General features: G+C 39.3%; 2 protein-coding genes across 2 annotated transcripts; both read left to right on the top strand.

The window, feature by feature from the left end:
• The first annotated feature begins 586 nt into the window (after positions 1-586).
• On the top strand, positions 587-14,189 carry LOC109237860 (phototropin-2). The gene is given in 25 exon segments (XM_019404251.1): positions 587-724; positions 1,380-2,004; positions 2,533-2,626; positions 2,629-2,726; positions 2,814-2,905; positions 2,986-3,256; positions 4,109-4,325; positions 4,938-5,008; positions 5,271-5,377; positions 5,498-5,547; positions 5,637-5,741; positions 6,131-6,190; positions 6,439-6,528; positions 6,939-7,015; positions 7,272-7,356; positions 7,561-7,641; positions 8,138-8,241; positions 9,004-9,053; positions 9,665-9,771; positions 10,091-10,207; positions 10,760-10,811; positions 11,681-11,793; positions 13,028-13,168; positions 13,312-13,424; positions 13,797-14,189. Coding segments are annotated over 23 exon segments (2,895 nt in total). The 5' UTR covers positions 587-724; positions 1,380-1,402; the 3' UTR covers positions 13,423-13,424; positions 13,797-14,189.
• Positions 14,190-15,284: 1,095 nt separating this feature from the next.
• On the top strand, positions 15,285-17,729 carry LOC109237835. Its single transcript, XM_019404224.1, has 5 exons — positions 15,285-15,506; positions 15,997-16,114; positions 16,231-16,724; positions 16,911-17,458; positions 17,525-17,729. The coding sequence occupies exons 1-5, from the start codon at positions 15,285-15,287 to the stop codon at positions 17,727-17,729; spliced, it is 1,587 nt and encodes a 528-aa protein (XP_019259769.1).
• Positions 17,730-22,880: the final 5,151 nt, after the last annotated feature.

Here is a 22,880-nt window from a genome sequence, read left to right as displayed (position 1 = left end):
CAAGGATAAAGGATAATTTTACGGGACTAAATTTAAGATAATTTTTTTTATATTTGGTTGGGATAAAATCGCGGTATAACTAATTCCGTATTAATTTTTCCGGGATTATAGTGTTACTTTTATCCCTATGAAAGCGTGGGATAACAATCTGGGAATAACTAATCTCGAACCTGGCATATCAAGAGATCACATCAAATATTGTCTTTCTCAAAGCTACCAGAAAGCTTGAATTACGGATAATAAATCGGAGGGAAGAATCAAGAGATAAACAGAATTGTACTTGCATCGTTTATGGATAAAATTATGTTTCATATTTATATTGTGGTTGCAATTTATTTTTGTATCTCAAATAATTTGTTGCAAGCAAACTTGTTTCTCGACCCTAAGGGAGTGGCAACTTTGTCTTTGAATTTTAACTAACTACTGTTCGACTGGATATAGCAGAGAGCGCCAGAAGTGGTTATAAACGAGGAGTATCTCACAAAAGTCAAGAGTTGTTCATTTTCAGTAAATTGCTACTACTACAAATAGCGGCCACAATTTTGCAACATGCTTTATAATTCTGTGAACGTTATCTTCCCAACATCTACTATTTCTGGTTCTTACTTGCTTCCCTGTCGCAATACAAAAACTTGACACACTAGCTCAGACTTGGAACCTCATTAAACCAAGTATGAATTTGTAAAATGTACCCTCTCTTCATATAATCTTCATCCCAATTCAGGTTCTTTTCTCTCTTAATTTAATACCCTTTTGATTGTATTGCCTTCTGAGACTTTGTTTATTCAGGTTCTTTTCAATCTTTATTGAACACCCTTTCCCCTGAATTTTCCTAAATTGGGCCTATTTTTTGTTTATTTAAGCATTTATACTTAGTTGGTTCCTTGTATTAAGTTGAGGAATTATGTTGTTTCTTTTTTGATATGTGTACTTGAATTACATTGTATAAACTGATAGGTTCATTTTATTTTTTTCGGGTCAATGATCACTATTTTTCATTAATGTGGTGCTCATGCTTTCGTGTGCCGAGGGTCTATTGGAAACAGCCTCTCTATACTCACAAGGTAGGGGTAAGGTCTGCCTACACACTACCCTCCCCAGACCCACGGTGTGGGATAATACTGGGTATGTTGTTGTTGTTGTTGTAGTGATCACTATTTTTGCAGTTGAAGGAAAAGAGGCATTTGCATGTTCAATGTGCTATGTGACTTTTTGTTTAGTGATGCTTTTGTATTTTGACTTGTTAGTGATGATATTTCAGTTTTATTGTGGTTCTGTGTGTTAAGTCTTTTAGTTAGTCTCTACTTGCTGATTGATGTCTACTAGCTAGAGGTTAATGATTTAGTTAAAAAACTTTTGGTTGTTTTGATGTTAAGTAGGTTGTGTGGTTTGAGGAGCAGAAATGGACTCATCAAGTTCTGGTTATAACCAAAGGAGATCACTTGATGTCTTTGACCCGATATTGACTCGTGAAGGTGGAAAGTCGGCTAGTAGTAGAAATGAGGGTATTGATGTGCAAGAAATTTCAGTGAAAGGGGTGGAATCTGGGAATATGCCAGGAACAAATAAGCCAATGAACAAGTGGATGGCCTTTGACCCTAATGGAAAGAAAGGAGAAAATAATGGCGATGCAAATAGTCAGATCCCTAGTGAAACTAGCATAGTAGCAAGGGCTGCAGAGTGGGGATTGACAGTGAGGACGGATGTTGGAGACGGTAGCTTTCACGCAATTAGCAGAAGCGGAGAGAATTCATTTGCAGATGGGGAAAGAGGCAAGAATTCATTGGAGAAGTATTCAGTCGGATCAACAAGGACATCCGAGGAGTCATGTGAAGACACTAAACTTCCTAGAGTTTCTCAGGAGCTGAAGGATGCATTAGCAACACTTCAACAGACATTTGTCGTATCTGATGCCACAAAACCAGACTGCCCTATTGTTTATGCAAGCAGTGGCTTCTTTACTATGACTGGTTATTCTTCGAAGGAGATTATTGGAAGGAATTGGTAACAGTTTTTCCGCTTAACCTAATGCTTACTGTAGTGATAAGACTCAAATATAGTCCTTACATTTTGTTCAATCCTTATGTAGCTTTAGGAGGGATGAGAGTGAAATTGTGAGTAAAAGTTTGTGTCTGGACCTCTTTGATCAGTAAGTAAGAAATTTTGAACTGGTGAAATTGCAGGCCGTCACTGGAAAAATCATACACTTCGTCCTTATTCTGATGAGTAATTCATATCTCCTGTCATTTAATATAGGAAGTAGCTAGATATCTGGTTCAAACTTTGAATGGGAGCCTTTTGCTAAGAGAAGAATTACTGTGGCTAATTTGTCCTTGTAGCTTGAACCAGCATTTTCAAGTGATGCAACGGAACAATGTTGCCAAGCCATTAGTTTCTTGTTGATTCTTTGTTCTTTATTAAGATATTCTTCAGTTTAGGCTTTACTTTCAGCAGTATTCCCTGATTTGTACTTCTTTGATCATATGGATGATGGAAAAGGAGTAGAAGGTGACCTTGACTTGTTTGATGCAGTCGGTTCCTACAGGGGAAAGATACAGACCAGAAAGAAGTAGATAAAATCCGAGAAGCTGTGAAAACAGGGAAAAGCTACTGCGGAAGGCTCTTGAAAGGCTCTTGAACTACAAGAAAAATGGCACTCCTTTTTGGAACCTGCTAACCGTCACCCCCATAAAAGATGACACCGGAAAGACAATCAAGTTTATAGGGTAAAGATGCTTTTGTGGTCCCACATTTTGTTTCCCTATTGTAATGTAAAGCATTTTCATCTGATGAAGATAATTCCCGTGTGACAGAATGCAGGTGGAAGTGAGCAAATACACTGAAGGGATCAATGAGAAAGCATTACGACCAAATGGATTGCCCAAGTCTTTAATCAGATATGATGGTATGCACAAGTGTTTGACTTTGCTTCTGTATGCGTAAATGTTTGACTTTGCTCCTTAAAATATCTTGTTCATTTCTTAGCTCGTCAGAAGGAAGAGGCTTTAGGTTCCATTACAGAAGTGGTGCAAACCGTGAAAAATCCACGCTCTCATATGAAGTCCACGAGTCAGGATGCTAGTTCCAGAACTGATAAAGAGAAGCTACAATTAGATTTTATGCTTCCTAAGTCTGCTGAAACTGAAAGCATGAAAACACCTGGCCAATATACACCTCAGTGGGAAACGACGAGTGATATGTCTGTTCAGGACTCAGATAAAAAGTCTAGAAAATCTGCACGTGTTTCCTTAAAGGGGTGAGTCCTTTGACTTTCACTTTTTCACTCTACTATGTTTTAAAATCAAATTTCATATAAACACTGCTGTACTAGCTCTGGTTTACTAGAACTTGTGCTGGATGTTTTGTTCAATTGTCAGCATGTTCTAATGTTTATTAATGAAACTGGATGTTGTAAGAATGGAATGTACTTAACAGCTTGCGTGATTTTTTCTCCAACTATGTCAGAGATAGTTACCAGCTTCTCATTCTTTTGTACAGAATGGCTGAAAGTTTGTCTCCTCTCAATGGTTGTAGGGTTTACTCCTCGTACTATTAACTAAACTCAACTCTGAAGTTAAGTCAGCTTAATTTTTTTGTTTTTGTTGTGTGAACTAATTTGATTGATTCCATAGTGGTCCAAGACTTGATATGTAAAATATACCAAACAAGAGAAACCATTGTCTTCTCGGTTTCTTAGTTCTTGAGGGAAGTAGACAGCGCACACTCAATGTATTTGTGTTCATTTAATGTTCTTTCCCATTAGTTGCAGAAGAGAATCCCAATGAAGATATCTGAGAATACCAATTACAAAAACTGCAGAAGAATTTTCTTTCATTTCTGTGTAGAAAGCAATTTCGAAGTATTTTCAGATGAACTGTGTGGTTAACTAGATAAAATCACAACTCAGGATACTATATTTAGTTGATAGTTTATTAAATGTGTACCTTCAGTATGTACCTCTTTTCCATGTCTAATTTTTCGTTTAACAACGTGTATGTGCTTTGGAAATATAAGCAGGGTTTTGTTAGATAAACACTTTTTAGCAGCATTAAGCTTTATACCTGCTTCTAGCATTCAGTCTTTTAGAACATGGTATTACTTTGTGCAGGTTTAAAGGAAGGTCCTCTAGCATCTCTGCGCCGCTAGAAAATGAACAGGATATTGGACCTGAAATACTAATGACGAAAGACGTTGCACGTACTGACAGTTGGGAGCGTGCTGAAAGAGAAAGGGACATACGTCAAGGAATCGACCTTGCGACAACTTTGGAGAGGATTGAAAAGAATTTCGTGATTTCAGATCCCAGACTTCCTGATTGTCCAATTGTAAGATCAAGAAAAAATCTAGTGTGTGCTACTTGATTGTTACACATCATATTTCACTTTTTTGAAGAATATCAATGAGGGTATATAAAGAGAAACAATACTCATTAGCTGAGGAGGTATTAGGATAATGGTAGCCAAACTAACAATTTAAAGCAAATGTAAATGTGAGACATACTACTACAGTACATTTGACATACTCTCATCAGCTTCGGTGCTTGGTTACAAGGCCTCAGGTTTTGCCACTTGAGCCAGGCCTTCTCAGCTACCACATCTGAATTGACTGGCAGTAACATTGCGATAGTGAAGAGAACAAATATAGATGATTATGTGGGCAATCAAGAAAACCTAGTGTAATCATTTGAAAGTTTACATAGGCCATCATTTGCTGCAAATGGACCTAGGTTTTTTTCATCCCCTATATATTATGATATCTATTTCATAATTAGAAAAAAAATTCGTCGTAAAGAACCTTTAAATTGTCTGAAGGAACAAATTATTTTGTACTGAAACAGGGTTCATTAGTATATCTGTTTCATAATTAAGTCAAATTGGTAATTTATCTTAGATTCCTGTTGTGCTGGAAACTGAAAGCAGGAGTGCTTGTTTTTTCAGATATTTGCTTCAGATAGTTTTCTTGAACTGACGGAATACACACGTGAAGAGATCTTAGGAAGAAACTGCCGGTATGAGTTGAATCTTTCTTTATATATCGCATTGACATATATTTGGAGTTCCTATTAGTATGGTCTTGTCAAAGTTGGATGTCTGTAATTAAAAGTTCAAGAAATCTCTTCCCTTCTTTTATTTTATTGCACTAGTTAGTAGTTCACTGCCTATCTATGCAAAGAAACAAAGAAATCTGATAATACGTTGTTTTATGGGTTTTGCTTTCTGATTTGCTTCCCACCATGTAAATTTAATCTAATAAGATTTACAATTCTTCAGATTTCTTCAGGGACCTGAAACAGATCAAGCAACAGTTCAAAAGATACGAGATGCCATAAGAGAACAAAGAGAAATTACTGTGCAATTAATTAATTATACAAAGAGCGGTAAACTATCTCACTTTGCGTTTTGAGAAGTGAAATGGAATGGAACATGCATTTTGTTCTATTAACTAGACGTTACTACACTATAACTAGACGTTACTTCACGTGAGTAAATATTTTCAGGGAAGAAGTTCTGGAATTTATTTCACTTGCAACCTATGCGTGATCAGAAGGTGATCTTTTTGTCTACTTTCCTGAAACATGTTGTAAAAATTTGACAACTTTCTGCTATTTGGCTGATATCGGCACTTCACATTTGCAGGGAGAACTACAATATTTCATCGGTGTTCAGTTAGATGGAAGTGATCATCTGGAACCACTAAGAAACCGCCTCTCAGAACAAACTGAACAAAGCAGTGCTAAGTTGGTAAATTTCTGTCACTCGTCTTTGTGTAATCTGTACCTGTGATATTATGGTCCACAACTAGTTATTAGCATATGTTCTACCTGGGAAGGCTAGCTTTCTTTTCTTTATTTATTTTCTCTATTGTGATTGCCATTCTATTTCTAGTCAATGTGGTAGTGAATAAGAAAAGTGACCCCAGTTAGTGAATATTTGTATAGCAAGTGTTGAAAGAAGAACACAAGCCTTGTGACTGGTTCATTTTTCTTTCCTTGATGAATTTCAGTTATGCAAATGCATCCTCCCAAAACCAGAATATCCAAATGGTTAACTTGAACTTGTCAAATTATTGTGTTTCTCCAATTTGCAAGTACAGATCTTTTCAGTTAGTAACCAACAAACTTCTCTTGTAGGTCAAAGCTACTGCAGAAAATGTAGATGAAGCAGTTCGAGAACTTCCTGATGCCAACTCGGTAAGGTATTCCTTTCACTCCGAATTGGATCCAGATAATCTTTGTCATGTGATTTTTTGTCTAATCATGATTATTATGCATAATTACCTTTTCATGGATAGTGCTATGTTAAAATATTCATGCCTTTAGAATGGTCAATAAAAGTTTAATCAAATCCATTTTTTAGCATTTAGATTTTTATTGAGACAATTGTCACAAAAAGCTAAGAAAATGTAATACAGCTGACATGAACCCTCTAATACTTTCAGAAACCTGAAGACTTGTGGGCTTTGCATTCTAAACCTGTCTATCCACGGCCTCATAGAAGGGATAGTGCTTTATGGACCGCTATACAGAAGGTACACAATTTTTTGCTTTCTCCCTATCAAATCTAATGTTTTTCTATGCCTTGGGAGAACAGCTGATATTTCTTTGTTTATGATTAAAGACTATGGCTCTCATATGATATGCGTATTGAGTGCTAGATCAAGTAGGAGACATTTTCTTCCCAGTAATGTTTATATACACCTGTAAGTGTTAAGACACTTGAAACAAGAGTGTCTGCTGCTTTTATGCTATTTTATGAAGTATGTGGCGCGACCTACTAAAGCATGTAAGACAGAAGAGAGACTAGTATTTAACAGTAAAAGCTATGCTTTTCGTATATAAATTGAATTTTTACATCTTCTTTTAGACACATATTACTTTTTATTCTCATTGCATTTTGCATTAGTTCTCCCTGTCTCTTACTTAAGTTTTAACCTTGCAGATCACTGCAAATGGCGAAAGAATAGGGCTCAATAACTTTAAGCCCGTCCGACCTTTGGGTTGTGGAGATACTGGGAGGTACTTCAATCTTTTGATGTTATTTGTTCACAAAATGCTCCATTCCTCATTGGCACTGTGTTCAACCTGTATTTACCAAATTCTAGTGACATCCTTACTGCCTTTCTGAGGCTGAAGTGTAGAAATATTATTGTGAGGACTTATATCACTGAACTTAATGACGACTTTCTTGAAGTGCTCATCACAAGAAAGAGAAACAAAAGTGACCAGAAAGACTCTAAACACCATCTTAAAGTGCTTATTCTCTTCTTTGCAGTGTCCATTTGGTGGAACTGAAAGGTACAGGAGAACTTTTTGCTATGAAGGCAATGGATAAATCCATTATGCTCAACCGTAATAAGGTCCGGATGCCAGAGAAATTTTACTGCATCAGTATATTGAGCATTTAGTATACTGAACTTTTTGCTGTTGCATTTTAATCCTTGATGGCCTTTGGATTTACATTCCAAACACATGACCTCACATTTCCCTTCCTACATCAGGATTTTTGGTATCTTCTCTCCGACCTTATATATGAAAACAAATTAATAGTGCATAATTTACAGGTACATCGAGCATGTGTTGAAAGAGAAATCATAGCTCTCCTTGATCATCCTTTCCTTCCAGCACTATATTCATCATTCCAGGTAACTATTTAACTCAGACTATTATCGTAAACCAGCTGTAACTTAAGATTATCTGTAAATATGCAAGTTTAGTCTTGTAGCAAGGCCACACTGAGTACACTGAAAAGTACCTGCATGTTAAAAAATACAACCACGCTAACTAAGTCCTTTTTCACAATATTTTCGGCACAGATAAGATTTAGTATGTTATTATGTTTCATGCTAGGTCAATCAATTGATTATCCTTTTTGTCTTTTTTCTTCTTTCTTTTTGGAATTTTCACAGTTCTAAATTACAGTTACCCGACCTTTTTATCTTACTGAGTTTCAGGTCATATTTTCTTTCAAATTTCATACTCGGTTATAGAGCCTGCTGAAAATACTTTCCTGCATCGCCTTTGGATTTCTGACAAATACATTATTTTGCATTGTTTAAACAACGTTATACTGATTTATGCTTTTAGAACTGAAATATCCTGGTGAACTAAAACACACATCATTGTTTTTTAATCGATCAGACAGAAACACATGTTTGCCTAATAACAGACTTCTGTCCTGGAGGAGAGTTGTTTGCTTTGCTTGACAGACAGCCTATGAAAATATTTAAAGAGGAATCAGCAAGGTACTTATCTTTTAATTGCACTTGCTCCACACTTGAGTAGACTAAGCTCTATAACATCTTACATGGTTCAAGATGTGTTTAAGTTCGGTGTTCCAACCTGACAAAGCTTTTCATATTCATTTGTATTTTGTTAAATAATGCTTCTAGTTCTTTTTTTCTTTTTTCTTTTTTCGTTTTTTGAGAAAGAAGTAATGTTTCTAGTTCTTTCCATGTTCTTTATTTCGTCATTCTCCTAGAATAGACTCACATATGAGAGAAGGTCATGACTTATGATAAATCCTTTTTACTTTGAGTTTTTATTTTTTGTAGGAACATCTAGGACATTGCTGTGATTGAAAAAGGAAAGAGAATCTTAGATATATTTAAGCAGCTCTTTAAGGACTATAAATTATACACATCGATATCTGAGTAGACTTTGTACTATTATCAGTTCTATAGGCCAGTTCAGTTTCCTTTTTATTCTGCTTATTCTCCACTGGTAAAAATGTGCATTCGATATGGATTATTAGCTCCCTCTTTGGAGACTCAGGTCAAATAGGTGAACTATTGATACTCAACAAATGTCCCTTTTGTGGAATGTTTGTTGAATAAATAATCATTCAAAATATGCTTTTCATTGGCATAAAGCTGTTAAAAAAGAAATTGTTCTTCCATAAAAACTTTTGAGTTAAGATGTAAAGAGCTGGAAAATTTTGAGATTTTCTCAAATTTGTACCAGCAAGCATGCAATCAACTCATGTATTTACCAACACTTTTTTCCAGGTTTTATGCAGCAGAGGTCCTAATTGGCTTGGAGTATCTCCATTGTTTGGGTATTCCATCTACCTTTTGAGTCAAGCCTTCTTCAGTAGTTGCATTTTCCTATTTGTTGTTTAGTCTTTGAGGAACGTCGATACACTCGCTTCATCTGTAATGGATATGCAGCTTAACCTAAAAGTAGCGTTGGACATTGGCTTTGATACATTTATGGTTGGACTTTTGGGGACCAGATAACTAAAGATAGTATGGCAAGCTTCAGTAGCTAATTTGCTATAATCTTGTGACATAATATATTAGTCCTTACTGAGGTGTTTCCTTATAAGCATGACTGGCAATGGCAAGCATGATAGGTAATGATATTAAGTTTCTAGGACACTTGTAAAATTTTACAAAGGAATGACTGGTAAAGAACTGCAGGTAAAGAAAGAAATTAAACTTTGCGAAAGTAAAACGGTAGCAGAAGTGAAGTCCTTATTACTAATTGAAGAAATAGTCATCCGGAGCAATTCTCTTTGTAAGACTGCAAAATCAAGATATATTAACGTTTCTATCAGGCAAAAGATAGAGGGGTTCATCAAGGGAGATATAGTACTAAGAGCTTCCATTTTTAAGGTATATGATTAATGGTTGTCGTTCATTCATTTCGTCTATTCTCATGTTACAGGAATAATATACCGGGACCTGAAACCAGAAAATATCCTACTTCAGGCAGATGGGCATCTCGTATTAACTGACTTTGATCTTTCTTTCAAGACATCCTGTAAACCTCAAGTACGCTTCAGTTTATTTAGTCTTCTTTACTATTCATCGTAATTTCCCACTAAATGAACTCCTGATGCAGAAGCGAGAAGAATGAAGATATCTCTCAAAGTAATTTATATTTTTATCTTAAACATGTCTTCAAAGTAATAAATGGATGGTAATAGGAAGAATAAGAGAAAAAAGCAAACCTATGAACTGTCCATCAATTTGATTAAAGCAAACTGTTGTTTTTGATATCTTATAATGTTTCCCTCAGTACTTTCTCTTTAATTTTCTATATCTGATTGTTATTATCTATTCAAAATATTAAAGTGACAATATCTCCCAGGTTATAAAGCATCCTCCCTCAAGGAGAAGGTCTAGGAGTACTCCACCACCAACATTTGTCGCAGAACCAATTTCGCAGTCAAATTCATTCGTTGGTACTGAAGAATACATAGCACCGGTAAAGTAAACTATCACAGAAGTTGACTTTCCGCAATATATACTCCCTGACTCCATCCATGTTACAAAATGCATGCACTTGTTCCGTATCTGGAGTAAAATATGGATTCTCTCTAGAATTTGTGTCTTTTGGAGTAATTAACATCGCCCAATGAAGAATTATGTATAAGCAGCTATCTCTTTTCTGTTTCTAATCACATAGCGATTGCAAAATTAAGCAGCTTAGCAATTTACTATACTATATAATTGCTTCTTGGTTCTTAATTCTCGTAGTATTTTTTCCTAAAGATATGTTTACACTTAACAGTTTCTTTCTTTGCTTCTCTGAAACAAAATATTATCCGTAGAAATTTATTAGCGCTGAGGAGTTCTTACTTGTGGTTTACATTTGAAGCAGATCACTGAATTGACATTTGTAGAACAATATAATATTTTAATTTTCCCATTTTCCTGTTTGTTGGTGATAAGTGAAGCAGTGAATCTATACCAACTCACTCTACCAGCGAGAGATAATTATAATTGCCTGATGTATTTCTAAATGACTTGATTTCAGGAAATCATCACAGGAGCTGGTCACAGTAGTGCAATTGATTGGTGGGCTTTAGGTGCGCAAGAAACAAATTCGTGACTTTTCGTTCAGTCCATTAAATTATTTATTGCAGTTTTGTTGTTAATGGTGCTTTAGATATTCTTGAAACAAAACATACAGGGCAATATTTGTGAAAATCACTCCAGAAATCATGCATATTCTGAAGCTATTTTTCATCTCCTTTTTGTGTAATTTCAGCGCCAAGCTTCAAACCTTTATGTCTTATTATCTGAAAAATCTTTAGTGTTAGTTTTGCATAGTCCCGACCTCCATGCTGCACCATTGGTGTTTGGCCTCAATTGACTTCCTGTCAAGTTCCACTAGGAGGTATTCATCTTCGGCATGGGGTGTGATTGTTTCTTAGATGAATCTTGTGAAACCCATAGTTCTTTTTGCTGTAGAAAAAACCTATAGTACAAGAGTAGACACGGTTTTCTAAGAGAAATTAAATCAAACTTATTTTCGGTTTCCCAATCAGGTAACTTTTTTCCAGTTGGCCCATTCCTACATGTACTTTAAGGAGGGCACAAACTCAAACATAGTTTGCCACCCGTCCCATTAAAGATGACCTTGTTTCAGCTGCATGGAATTTAAGAGCAAGATCTTTGAATAGGAAATAGTAGGGTAGTTCAGTTTGAATTGTGGAGGGGAGGAAAGTTTAGCTATTTTAGGAAATAGGTCAAGTTTTCTGCAATGAACCCAAAGGATAGTCACTCAGTTTCTTGAGGAGTTGTTCTTTTGGATGATATTCAATGGATACATCTGACAATAATCAACATTGGGAGGGAAATTTTTTCCTGGTTGATTTTCTCTTACTGATATTAGAGGTGATTTATTTTGCTTCATGCACTTCTTCTTGCGTAAACTCTTCTGTTTGGTGTTCAGGAATCTTGCTTTATGAGATGCTCTATGGGCGCACACCATTTAGAGGAAAGAATAGGCAGAAGACATTTGCCAACATCCTAAACAAGGACCTCACCTTCCCTAGCAGCATTCCGGTAAATTTACATTGTTTTGACCATGTATAATATTTAAGGCGCTCTTATGTCATTTACTTGTTTTTTTGTACTATATTTTTCCTGCTTTCCTTTTATTCTTCTGTGGGAAATGTTCGATGAGCTAACCATTAGTGTACAAGAGAGGTTCTTGGTGCAGGTTGTTCGCGAATGATTTTGTGTTAGTTGACGATACTTGCGAGGAGTCAACCAATAGATTGAACTATAGAGAGGCACTGAATATTAGGATAAGTAGAAGAGAATATACACACGTCCAGTTTAGTGTCCATAAGAAAAATGAAGCTGAAGTAAGATTAGACGGGACTATGGTGCCTAAATGAAGCAATTCATATATTTTGGTTTAGTGTTCCAGGAGAATGGTATGAAGATGTAACACATATAAGTAAAACTATATCATTGCTATGTGATTGGAAGATATCTATCAAAGTGAATATGGGAGTGAATGTTAGGCCTTTGCGGCCCTCAAATATATACAAGATGAGTGTCGCAGAAATGTTGACATAAAGATGGATGCAATCATACAATATTAAACATGATCACATTTTGACAGAAAGTAAAAGTAGCACATATAGAGAATACAACAAGAAGATTATTGGAGAGTACTTTACTATGTCTTGTGTAGACCTCCAACTACACCATACTGTAGGTGTGACCATATGAAGATCGAAGACACTAAAAAACAGAGAAGGTAGGCATATAATTACATGGATAGTAGTTGTCTAAAGACTTGTGATCTCTCCAAATCTATGCTGACTTAGCGAAGACTAGAAACAAAATTGAAGCAATATATCCATGGAGACAATACCAACTAGTCGAAAGGCTTAGTCATGTTGGCGGCATTAGTGCACATACAGTTTGCCAAAAGTCTTTTCGTTTGTACTAAGATTTGTATGTCAGTTTAGGGATATAGTGTAATATGTGGAGAACATTTACTGTTAAAGACAAATTGATAGGTATTAAAATGAAACAGGTCAAAACACCAGAACGGAATGGATATAATATAATTTATGTAACCAATCCCAACTAATTTTCAATTGAGGCATAGTTGTGTTGTTATTACGGTAGTCAATGGGATTTCACTCAAAGTTTACATTTGCAAATTAAGTGAGATTATTTCATAAAAAACGAGATTACTTTCAAGTTTGTTTCTGGGAAAGAATTGAAGGAAACTCTGATTAGAAACAAATGAAAGCATCTTTATATCTATGAGTTGCAGGTGAGCCTTGCAGCTAGACAGTTGATCCATGCTTTGCTAAATAGAGATCCAGCCAGCCGTTTAGGATCAAATGGCGGTGCAAGTGAGATCAAAGATCATCCTTTCTTCCGTGGAATAAATTGGCCACTAATTCGCTGCATGGTAGTAAAATCTTCTTACCTTCTAACAAATGGCTGTAAATTTCAATTGAATTCAAGCTTTTCTCCAAGTCTTCACAACATTATCAGAACTTTATGTTTCCTAACAATGTGGTTGCATGTGTTATGTCTGTTCTTTGGCTACAGACTCCACCACCACTAGAAGCACCCCTTCAGATAATTGGAAAAGAATCAGGCACCAAGGATATTGACTGGAATGATGATGGGGTACTAGATCATCCGACGGACTTATTCTAGAGGTATTTGCATCCAGCATTGACTAGACCATTCTGACACCCTCCCCCTCCCGGCTGGTTCCCCGAGGGGACTTTTTCATAACTTTGACTATAAATTATTGGCATTGCTATGTTTTAACATCAAAACTTTCAACAGCCTAATTTATGATTCATATAACAAGTTATATGAACTTTTTTTTTGAAACTGGTAACTTAAGTTATATGAACTTTAAGGCTTGGCAAATGGCAATACCATACTGCACACTATAAGCAGAATTCAGATCATTTCACCTCATTTCAAAGGACAATGACCTTCTTTCTTGAGCATTAAGCGAGTACAATCGTTTTGCCTTTGCGTGATTTTAACCTTTTTTTTTTTACACATATAAATTGCAGGATTGTTTTCTATCAACCGTAAAAGACATGTATCTGGAACTAGTTATGAGCATTTACAAAGGAGGGACATTCTTGATTGATGAAGGAATTTCATGTTGTATAGAAGCAAGTTTTAGCCCTTTAAGGACCTTGTTCTTATTAAGTTTCGACGTACTAAAGGAAGGCTATTTACATAGAATTTGTAGAATGGTGTGAGTAATAGGGAAACCTTGTAGGTTTTGTTGGTAAACTTGTCTAATCTTGTATCATAGGATAAAGATGTAATTGAGTCAAAACCAATAAGCTGCTATCTTGTAAACTAAATCATATATATTGTACTGTAAGCAGCTTCAACCAATTATTATTATGCAAAATAAATTGATAAAATCGAGCTATGATCATTGTTTTCACGCATTTAGACAATACTCTACAAATTTTTACATGTTATCATATGACCTTCTTTCTGTTAAGTTAATCGTTAATTGTTTTCGCACATTCTTTCTCCTTATTATTATGTTTTTTAAAAAATCATTATAACTTTTTTCAGCTTTGTTTACCCGAAAATTCGAGTAACAATTAAACTTATATTGTGGTTTTAATGATATGTGATTCTATCCAATACCAATTGATAAACAAGGAATTAAATAGATAAATTAGAGAACAAAATAAATCAAATCAGTATGCTAGCCAAATCTCGACCTCGACTTGTGGTAGTCTCGGGGTGTGATAATAAGAATAGCAAACGATAAAGCAATTCTGGTGAATAGTAAGTGAAATAGCAGGAAAATAATGAATGTATATATTCTTAAAGTGACAATGATGCTTACAAATGAATGGGATCCCTCTTTATATAATGGAGGAGTCCTAAATAAGGTACACTTCTAATTATAGTAGGAAATCATATTAACATCTAATTAACCGCTACAGATCGATCCGTTCCGAGATTCACGCCACGATTCTCGACCAATCACGGATATCTCGCCTTTTCCGTTATCAAGCCACGCCGGTGTCACTCGAAGTGTGCCTCCTTCTGTCCGCAATCGAGGTCGACCTTGAGATGACTCGACGTCCTGGTTTTTCGACGTGACATTCCTATCTCGACCAAAGAATGAAATCGGGTAGCCCAGATTTCTACCGTATGCAGATAGTCCCCTCGTTTCTTAGAGTAAAATGATAAGAAACGATTTGAGCCTCGATTTTCTGGAGACCCCGATAGTGATGTCATCCCCGTGACGTACGCGATCAAGGTGACCGAAGCGTCCTGTCGGTACAATTTCCTAAACCATTACTGCTTGCCAGTGGTCGGTCGGCCACTAGCTCCATCGAACCGTCGCCGTGAATCTATAAATACAGGCTCTTTGGTTGAATCAAAATTTTACTTTCACCTTCACCAAGTTCTTTGAGTCTCTTACTCTCTTCATCTCTTCTCTTCCACCACCCGTTAAGTCAATCTTGTTAGTACTAAAAATACCAAACTTCACCTCTTTCCGCTTCCTTCTACCTGAATCAATGGCGAAAACCTCCAAGACCGTCCCACAAAAGGAGAAGGCTTCTTCCTCTTCTTTTCGTCCGGCCGGTGATAAAACGCCAGTGGAACTGCTCCCTCACGAGTATGTTCCCGGTCCTTGTGTCTTAAAATCCGACTTCAAAGTCGAGAATTCTCCATCGGTCCCTGGCCGATGTGAACATGTGTCGAGATACATCTGCTCGATAAAGGCGGGAAATCTCGAGGTTGTGAAGAGAGATTTTAACTGGGGGGGCCGAGGTCGTGGTATAGATCCCCGCTCCCGAAGAGAGTATTACCACTGACGTGGAGGGGTTTCTAAGTGTCTACACTTACCCCTTCACATTGGGTCCTCGTGACCCAGTTATCGTTGACTTTTGCAAGAGGTACCAGGTTACCCTCGGCCACGTTCATCCCTCGTTCTGGCATATAGTGATCATGCTCCGCTTCTTTTCTAGCAAGACCAAGGGGTTGGAATTCACTCTCAGCCACCTCTTACGGTTGTATCAAGCTCCAACGTCGATCAACGAAGTCCTTTTTTGCGAGCATCGATGAGGACAAGGATCGGGGTTGGATGAGCCGGTTCGTGCGGGTAAGGACCTGCGACCTCATCCCAGAAGAGAAACTGTTGTTCCTCGAGAAGTGGAACCCCGATAGTAAGTAACGTATTACCTATTGGTCTTCGAACTTCGTTTTTTGCTTTATGTAATTGACTAGATGCCTCACGCGGTCCCCGACCTCGAAGATTGGGTTCGGAAGTTGGCCTTGACTTCCTCCCATGCCGACCGCTGCTGGCATGACTTGTCAAGGGGCAGATGGGAGGCCAAGAATCATGGTAAGCTTATCCTGTATGCTTTCGACGCCTTTTTCTAAAACGTTTCTTTTATACTTGACTACTTTTTATGCAGGCCTCGGGGATGCTGAAATGAGGCTGGCCCCGCCTGGGGGAAGAGGTGACTCCCAAGCCGGCTAAGGACAAGAAAAGGAGAAGGGCCTCACCTTCTGATACCCCGAAGCCTAAGAAGAATAAGGCTCGTAAGTCGAAGGACGACTCCGCCGCTCTATCTGCCGACGTAGCCCAAAAGTTACGAGATGAAGAAGAGGAGGGGGGAGATGCTGGTTGTGAGCTGGTGCCTCGAAAGAGGGGAAGCGTCGAAGCTTCAAAAGCAGTTGGGCTGGTGATGGTCGAGGAGACTCACCCTCGAACCGAGGAGATCTCGGAAGGTGCTCCGAGCAAAGTCCCTGAGTCATCGGGGGCCGAAGATATTTCCTGCCGTGATGAACAACCGGCGAGAGTGCCCGAAGGGTCCGGTTCTGGGGCTTTTCAGAAGGGAGAGAGTGCCCCAAGTGACTTTCTTGGGGCAATCAATATTGATTATTCGCCGCCCGGCCCTGAATTTTCTGAAGGGCAATTTCAGAAGGCTCGATCTATGGAGACCCCCAATGTGGGAACGACCCACGATAGGAAGACATATTTTGTGGCTGCCTTACAGGGGTCGATGATATTTTCGACCTAGATGCGACAATCGTTTTTGATGAGGCCCAGCGTCTCCTAAACCAAGTAAACTTCACCCCCCATTATTATGTTTGCTTCTATTTCCTTCTGTTTGATTTCTTTCCTTTCTCCATAGGTTGTGATGCTTCATCGGGAAGCGTTCACCAAATCCCAAACCGAGCTGAACCGGTGTGAGGTCGATCTCAAAAGGCTTACTGAGGAGAGAGACGCCCTCAAACGCCTCTATGTGCAGAAAGAAGAGGAGATTAGGGACCTCCGAGCAGACTTGGCCCAGGCTCGTAAGGAAGAGGCTGAGCTAGACGAGCAGGTAACTATCCTTTTGAAAGAGTACGGTCTCGACCCAACTGTAGAGGCTAATACTTCAATATCTCAGTTGCAGCAAAAGCTGGAAAGGATCGAGCTGCTCCGGGGGGAAGTCGATCAAATCAAAGCTGACTGTGATCGGTGGAACGAGAACATGGACCACCTTGCTGCGGAGAAAGAGTCTACCTTGGCCAAACTGTCATCGGCCGAGGTCCAACTTCGGAGCATTAAAGAGAAAAGCTCAGCCCAGGCCAAAAGGATCGAGGAGCTTGAAGCCGAGCTTGCGGAGGCCGGGAAGACAAAGACCATGGCTAATAAGTCCATAGCCGTGTACCTGGCCGATGCCGAGGCTGCTCAAACGTAGCTAAGGGAGGCTTCTGATCGAGAGCGATGGAGCAATGACTTGGCGAAGTGCCAATCCCGGAGGGAGACCCTCGAGGAAATCCATGCTCGAGGTTTTGACCTCTCCAAAGAGATAGCTCAAGCTAAGGCGCTTGAAGTTGATGCCGGGTTGCTTGTCTCCTCCGATGATGACGATGATGATGAAGGCAGCCAAGGCGGGTCTGATAACGACGAGGGGCCCGAAGGAGAAGCTGCCCCTGAAGGAGAAACCAGCCCCGGGCATAGTTAGGATTTTATTTTTCCTTTTCTTTTTGTAAGACCCCCGTCGGTCCCTTGTAGATATTTTTTCCCATATATATAAAGAAATTTTACCTTTTGAATGCCTTCTCAATTTTAATCTACAAACACGTTTTTTGCCTTGTAAAACTTTAGCACAATCTTATGCTTTGAACGGTGCGTTCGAGATTTTGGTTTTGGGTGGCTTCCTCGAAGTCACCACAGTCGAGTTCGAATAAGGTTCGAACTTGAAGCATGGGCCCTTTAGAGTTTGTGTCGAATAGTGATGAGTGCCCGAGCCATAGTCAAGTCACTTTTTATTTGGGCTCGGAATAGTCGAACCCTTAGGTTCGGATGGAGCAAGAACAAGATCTCGAACTCTAAGTGTATTGGCCCTTAGGCTCTTTAGATTGCGCCAATATGGCCCCTATAAGATGGCTATTATTCCCCTCTTTCGGCTTAAAATACTTAGTAAAAGTTTCTTTATGCCTTATCATGTATTTCTTTACCCATTGGGTTTTTGAGGGTTCGATGTCGATTGAACCCCATCTGTTTTTTGTGCCTTATCACGTTTGTGTTAAGATAATTTGATACCTCTTAAGGTTTTTCGAGGGCTGATTTTATCGAAACCCTTTTGATTATTTGCCGAGGGTAGCCTTTTTTAAACCAATTTTTCAAAGAATTCGAAGGCCTATTTTTATTTCGGGATTCGGATGTCTCCGAACCACATTAATTTGGCCGTAGCCTTTGGGTATGCCTCTTGGGCTTATTCCCCAATAAAACTTCGAAGTGTTAGTCCCCGAGAATGATGGGCTTGGCCTATAGATCGAGGGGTGCCTCTTTGAGGTCTTATGAATTCGAGTTTAGATAACTCGAATATGTCGATCATCAATGACAGTCCCCGAGTGTTCGAGGTATATTTGCGCTTGGCCCTTGAGCTATTTCTCACAAAATCGTAAGTATGGAGCTCGTATAGTAGAAAATTTTCTTTGAGACACAAGATGTTTGATATAGAAAGACTGCTTCTTGGAATAATTTATATATGCGTACATGTTTTACCATCGGGGCTCGACTAATCTATATGGACACAGTTCATTCGATCGTTTTGCCCATTACAAAGTTTCCCTATCGAGACCCTTTGTCATGAAGTACTTTCCTCGAAAATATAACATCCAAGGGTGATGCCCCCCAGTATTCGAGGTTGATTGCAAAGAAGCCTTGGAAACTGTTGGATTTTCCTCAGGTAGCACATAATTGTTGCCTCGTTAAAAACCTCGCCGGAAAAACCCACTTGGGATAAAAATCGATCTAAGGGAAAAAGAGTGCAACGCGTGCTTTGAAACCTAAGGTCCTCGTGTTGAAGAGTTTCTCGACGTCTTCGATCGAACACCTACAATAGGTTAGTATCAAGTACAAATGGAAAGGGGGAAAGTCATACCTTAATAATAATACTGTTTGAGGAGTGATATATTTCAATTGTTTGGCAATAGTTCGCCCTCCATTGTGCCAAGTTTGTAAGATGACACCGAGGACCCGATATGGTCCTTCCCAATTTGGGCTTAGTTTCCCTTCGTTCGGTCTCGAATATTGAGGGTGACTTTCCTCAGAACTAAGTCCCCGATTCTAAAGTGGCGAAGGTTGGCTCTTCTATTATAATATCTCTCGAGTCTTTGCTTTTGCGCAGCCATCCGAACGAGTGCAACTTCTCGTTTTTCATCCAATAGTTCGAGGCTACTACTCATAGCCTCGTGATTTGATTCTTCCGTTGCATGTCGAAATCTGGCACTAGGTTACCTGACTTCGACCGAAATCAAGGCCTCGGAGCCATATACTAAGGAAAACGAGGTTGCCCGCGTACTTGACTTTGATGTCGTTCGATATGCCCAAAGGACTTCGGGTAAAATTTCTCTCCACTTCCCCTTAGCGTCGTTCAACCTTTTCTTTAAGTTCTGAGTGATAGTCTTGTTCGTTGATTCGGCCTGTCCGTTCCCACTAGGGTGATACGACGTTGATAATATCCTTTTTATTTTGTGGTCTTCGAGCAATTTCGTTACTTTGCTGCCGATAAATTGTTTTCCATTGTCACACACTATTTCGGTGGGTATCCTAAATCGACATACGATGTGATCCCAGATGAAGTCTATAACCTCTTTCTCTCTCACCTTTCTCAAACGCCTGTGCTTCGACCCATTTAGAGAAATAGTCTGTTATAAATAAAACGAACTTAGCTTTACCTGGGGTAGTTGGCAGAGGGCCGATGATATCGATCCCCCATTCATGAATGGCCATGGGGATAGGACTGAATGAAGTTGTTCTCCAGGCTGATGGATCATCGGTGCAAACCTTTGACATTTATCACACTTTCGAACAAACTCCTTAGTGCCCTTTTACATGTTATCCTAGTAGTATCCTGCTCTAATGATTTTGTGAATCAGTGATTCGGTGCCAGAGTGGTTCCCACTAGTGCCTTCATTGTAAAACATAATCAGTGTCTCCTGGCCCTAAACATACTGCCAATGGTCCATCGAATGTCCTTCTATATAGTGTTCCATCTTCATCCAATGTGAATCGAGCAGCGTTGGTTCGTAAGGCCCTCAACTCTTTAGGGTTCGATGGGAGCTTTCCGTTCTTCAAGTATTCAATATATTTATTCCTCCAATCCCAGGTTAAGCTTGTAGAGTTTATCTTGGCATGACCTTCCTCGATCACAGATCTCGAGAGTTGAACGACAGTCCCCAAGCTGATCTCGTCTTCCTCGACTGATGACCCCAAATTTGCAAGCGCATCGGCCTCACTGTTTTGTTCTCGAGGTACAAAGTTACCTGCAGCTTGTCCAAATACCTTTGCATTTTATCCTCTCGAACTTCGAAGGTTTTGTTTACTTGGTTCACCACCAGTAAGGAGTCACATTTGGCTTCAATGACTTCTGCTCCCAAGCTTTTATCTAGATCGAGACCTGCAATCATGGCCTCGTACTCAGCTTCATTGGTAGTCAACCTAGAAATTTTGATAGACTGCCTAATAGTGCTACCCGTGGGCGGCTTCAAAACGATACCTAGCCCGGACCCCTTCTCATTCAAAGCTCCGTTTGTGAAAAGGGTCCATGCCCCAATGATGTGCCCGATTTTAACAAAAGTTCCTTTTCAACTTCGGGTACGGTGGTTGGCGTAAAATCGGCCACGAAGTCCGCTAAAATTTGAGACTTGATGGCCGTTCGGGGTTGATACTCGATATCGTACCCACTGAGTTCGATGGCCCATTGGCCCATCGGCTCGATAGTTCGGGCTTGTGCAAAATATTACAAAGTGGGTAAGTGGTTAACACGCATATGGGGTGACATTGAAAGTATGGTTTTAACTTTCTAGAGGCGCTTATCAGTGCAAGTGCCAATTTCTCTAAGTGTGAATATCTAGTTTCTGCTTCTCCTAAGGTTCTACTTACATAATAAACGGGAAATTGCTGTACCTTGCTCTTCTCAAACTAGGACGCCAAGTACAAGTAAAGTTTCTCATCTGCCTTTGGAGTGTGAAGCAGTGGTGGGCTCGATAGGTATCGCTTTAATTCCTCTAATGCCTGTTGGCATTCCGGGGTCCAGGTAAAATCGTTCTTCTTTTTGAGTAGAGAGAAAAATCTGTGGCTTCGATCCAACGACCTCGAGATGAATCGGCCTAAAATAGCTATCCGTCCAGTCAGCCTCTACACGGCTTTTACACTGTCCGTGATGGTTATGTCCTCGATGGCCTTGATTTTATCGGGGTTGATCTCGATCCCCCAATTCGACACCATGAAGCCCAGGAATTTGCTCGAACCGACCTCGAAAGCACATTTCTCGTGGTTGAGCTTCATGTTATATTTCCTCAAAATCTCGAACGTTTCCTGCAAATGAGCCAAATAGTCCTCTGCGTGGAGGGACTTAACTAGCATGTCGGCGATATAAACTTCCATTGATTTACCTATTTGTCCTTCAAACATTTTATTTACTAGGCGTTGGTAAGTAGCTCCTACATTTTTTAGCCCGGAGGGCATTACATTATAGCAATATGTTCCATACTTGGTGATAAATAAAGTCTTTTCCTGGTCTTTCGGGTTCATTTGAATTTGATTGTACCCGAAATGCATCGAGAAAGGCAAGGATCTCGTGGCTAGCCGTGGCGTCAATCATGCGATCGATGTTAGGCAGTGGAAAAGAATCTTTGGGACAGGCCTTATTTAAATCTTTATAATCTACACACATTCTAAGTTTGTTCCTTTTTTTAGGGACTACGACTACATTGGCTAACCATTTGGGATATTTTACCTCCCGAATGGACCATATTTTGAGGAGTTTAGTTACCTCGTCCTTTATGAATGTGTGCTTTACCTCAGACTGGGGTCTCCTCTTTTGCTTCATCGATTTGAACCTAGGGTCAAGGCTTAGCCGATGCGTGGTTATCTCCGGTGGGATCCCTATTATGTCTAAATGGGACCAAGCAAAATAATCTATGTTATCAATAAGAAATTGCATAAGCTTTTTCTTGAATTTGGGGGTTAATCCCGTTCCCAGGTATACCTTTCGCTCGGGTAGGTACTCGATCAATATAACCTGTTCCAGCTCTTCGGCTGTTGATTTGGTGGCGTCAGAATCTTCGGGAACAATAAAAGTTCGAGGAGTTAGAAAATACTCTTCTTCTTCTTCTTCTTTTCTGTGTCTTGCTTCCCCGATTCGGTCGATACTGGTGGGTGTGATTGCTATTTGGCTTCCAGTTTACCTTTGATGCTTGACCTTTCCGAGGTTGATAACGTCGATATCGGCGTTACCTCATCAACCACAAACATTTCCGTTGCAGCATGCTGCTCCCCGTCTACTATTTTTACACCGTCCTACGTCGGGAATTTCATCATTTGGTGGAGAGTCGAGGGGACTGCCCTCACATTGTGGATCCAAGGCCTTCCGAGTAGGGCATTATACCTCATGTCGCCCTCGATCACGTGGAATTTGGTATCTTGAATGGTTCCAGCCACGTTCACCGGTAAAATAATCTCCCCTTTAGTTGTTTCACTAGCCATATTGAAGTCGTTTAAGGCCTGAGCTGCGAGCACGATTTGATCTTGTAGGTCGAGCTGCTCCACGACCCTCGATCGGATGATATTCGCCGAGCTACCTGGATCCACTAAAACACGCTTA

The sequence above is a fragment of the Nicotiana attenuata genome, unplaced genomic scaffold (genome assembly GCF_001879085.1).
Source record: "Nicotiana attenuata strain UT unplaced genomic scaffold, NIATTr2, whole genome shotgun sequence".
NCBI classification, from domain to species: Eukaryota; Viridiplantae; Streptophyta; class Magnoliopsida; order Solanales; family Solanaceae; genus Nicotiana; species Nicotiana attenuata.
This window is presented reverse-complemented; position numbering and strand designations above follow the sequence as displayed.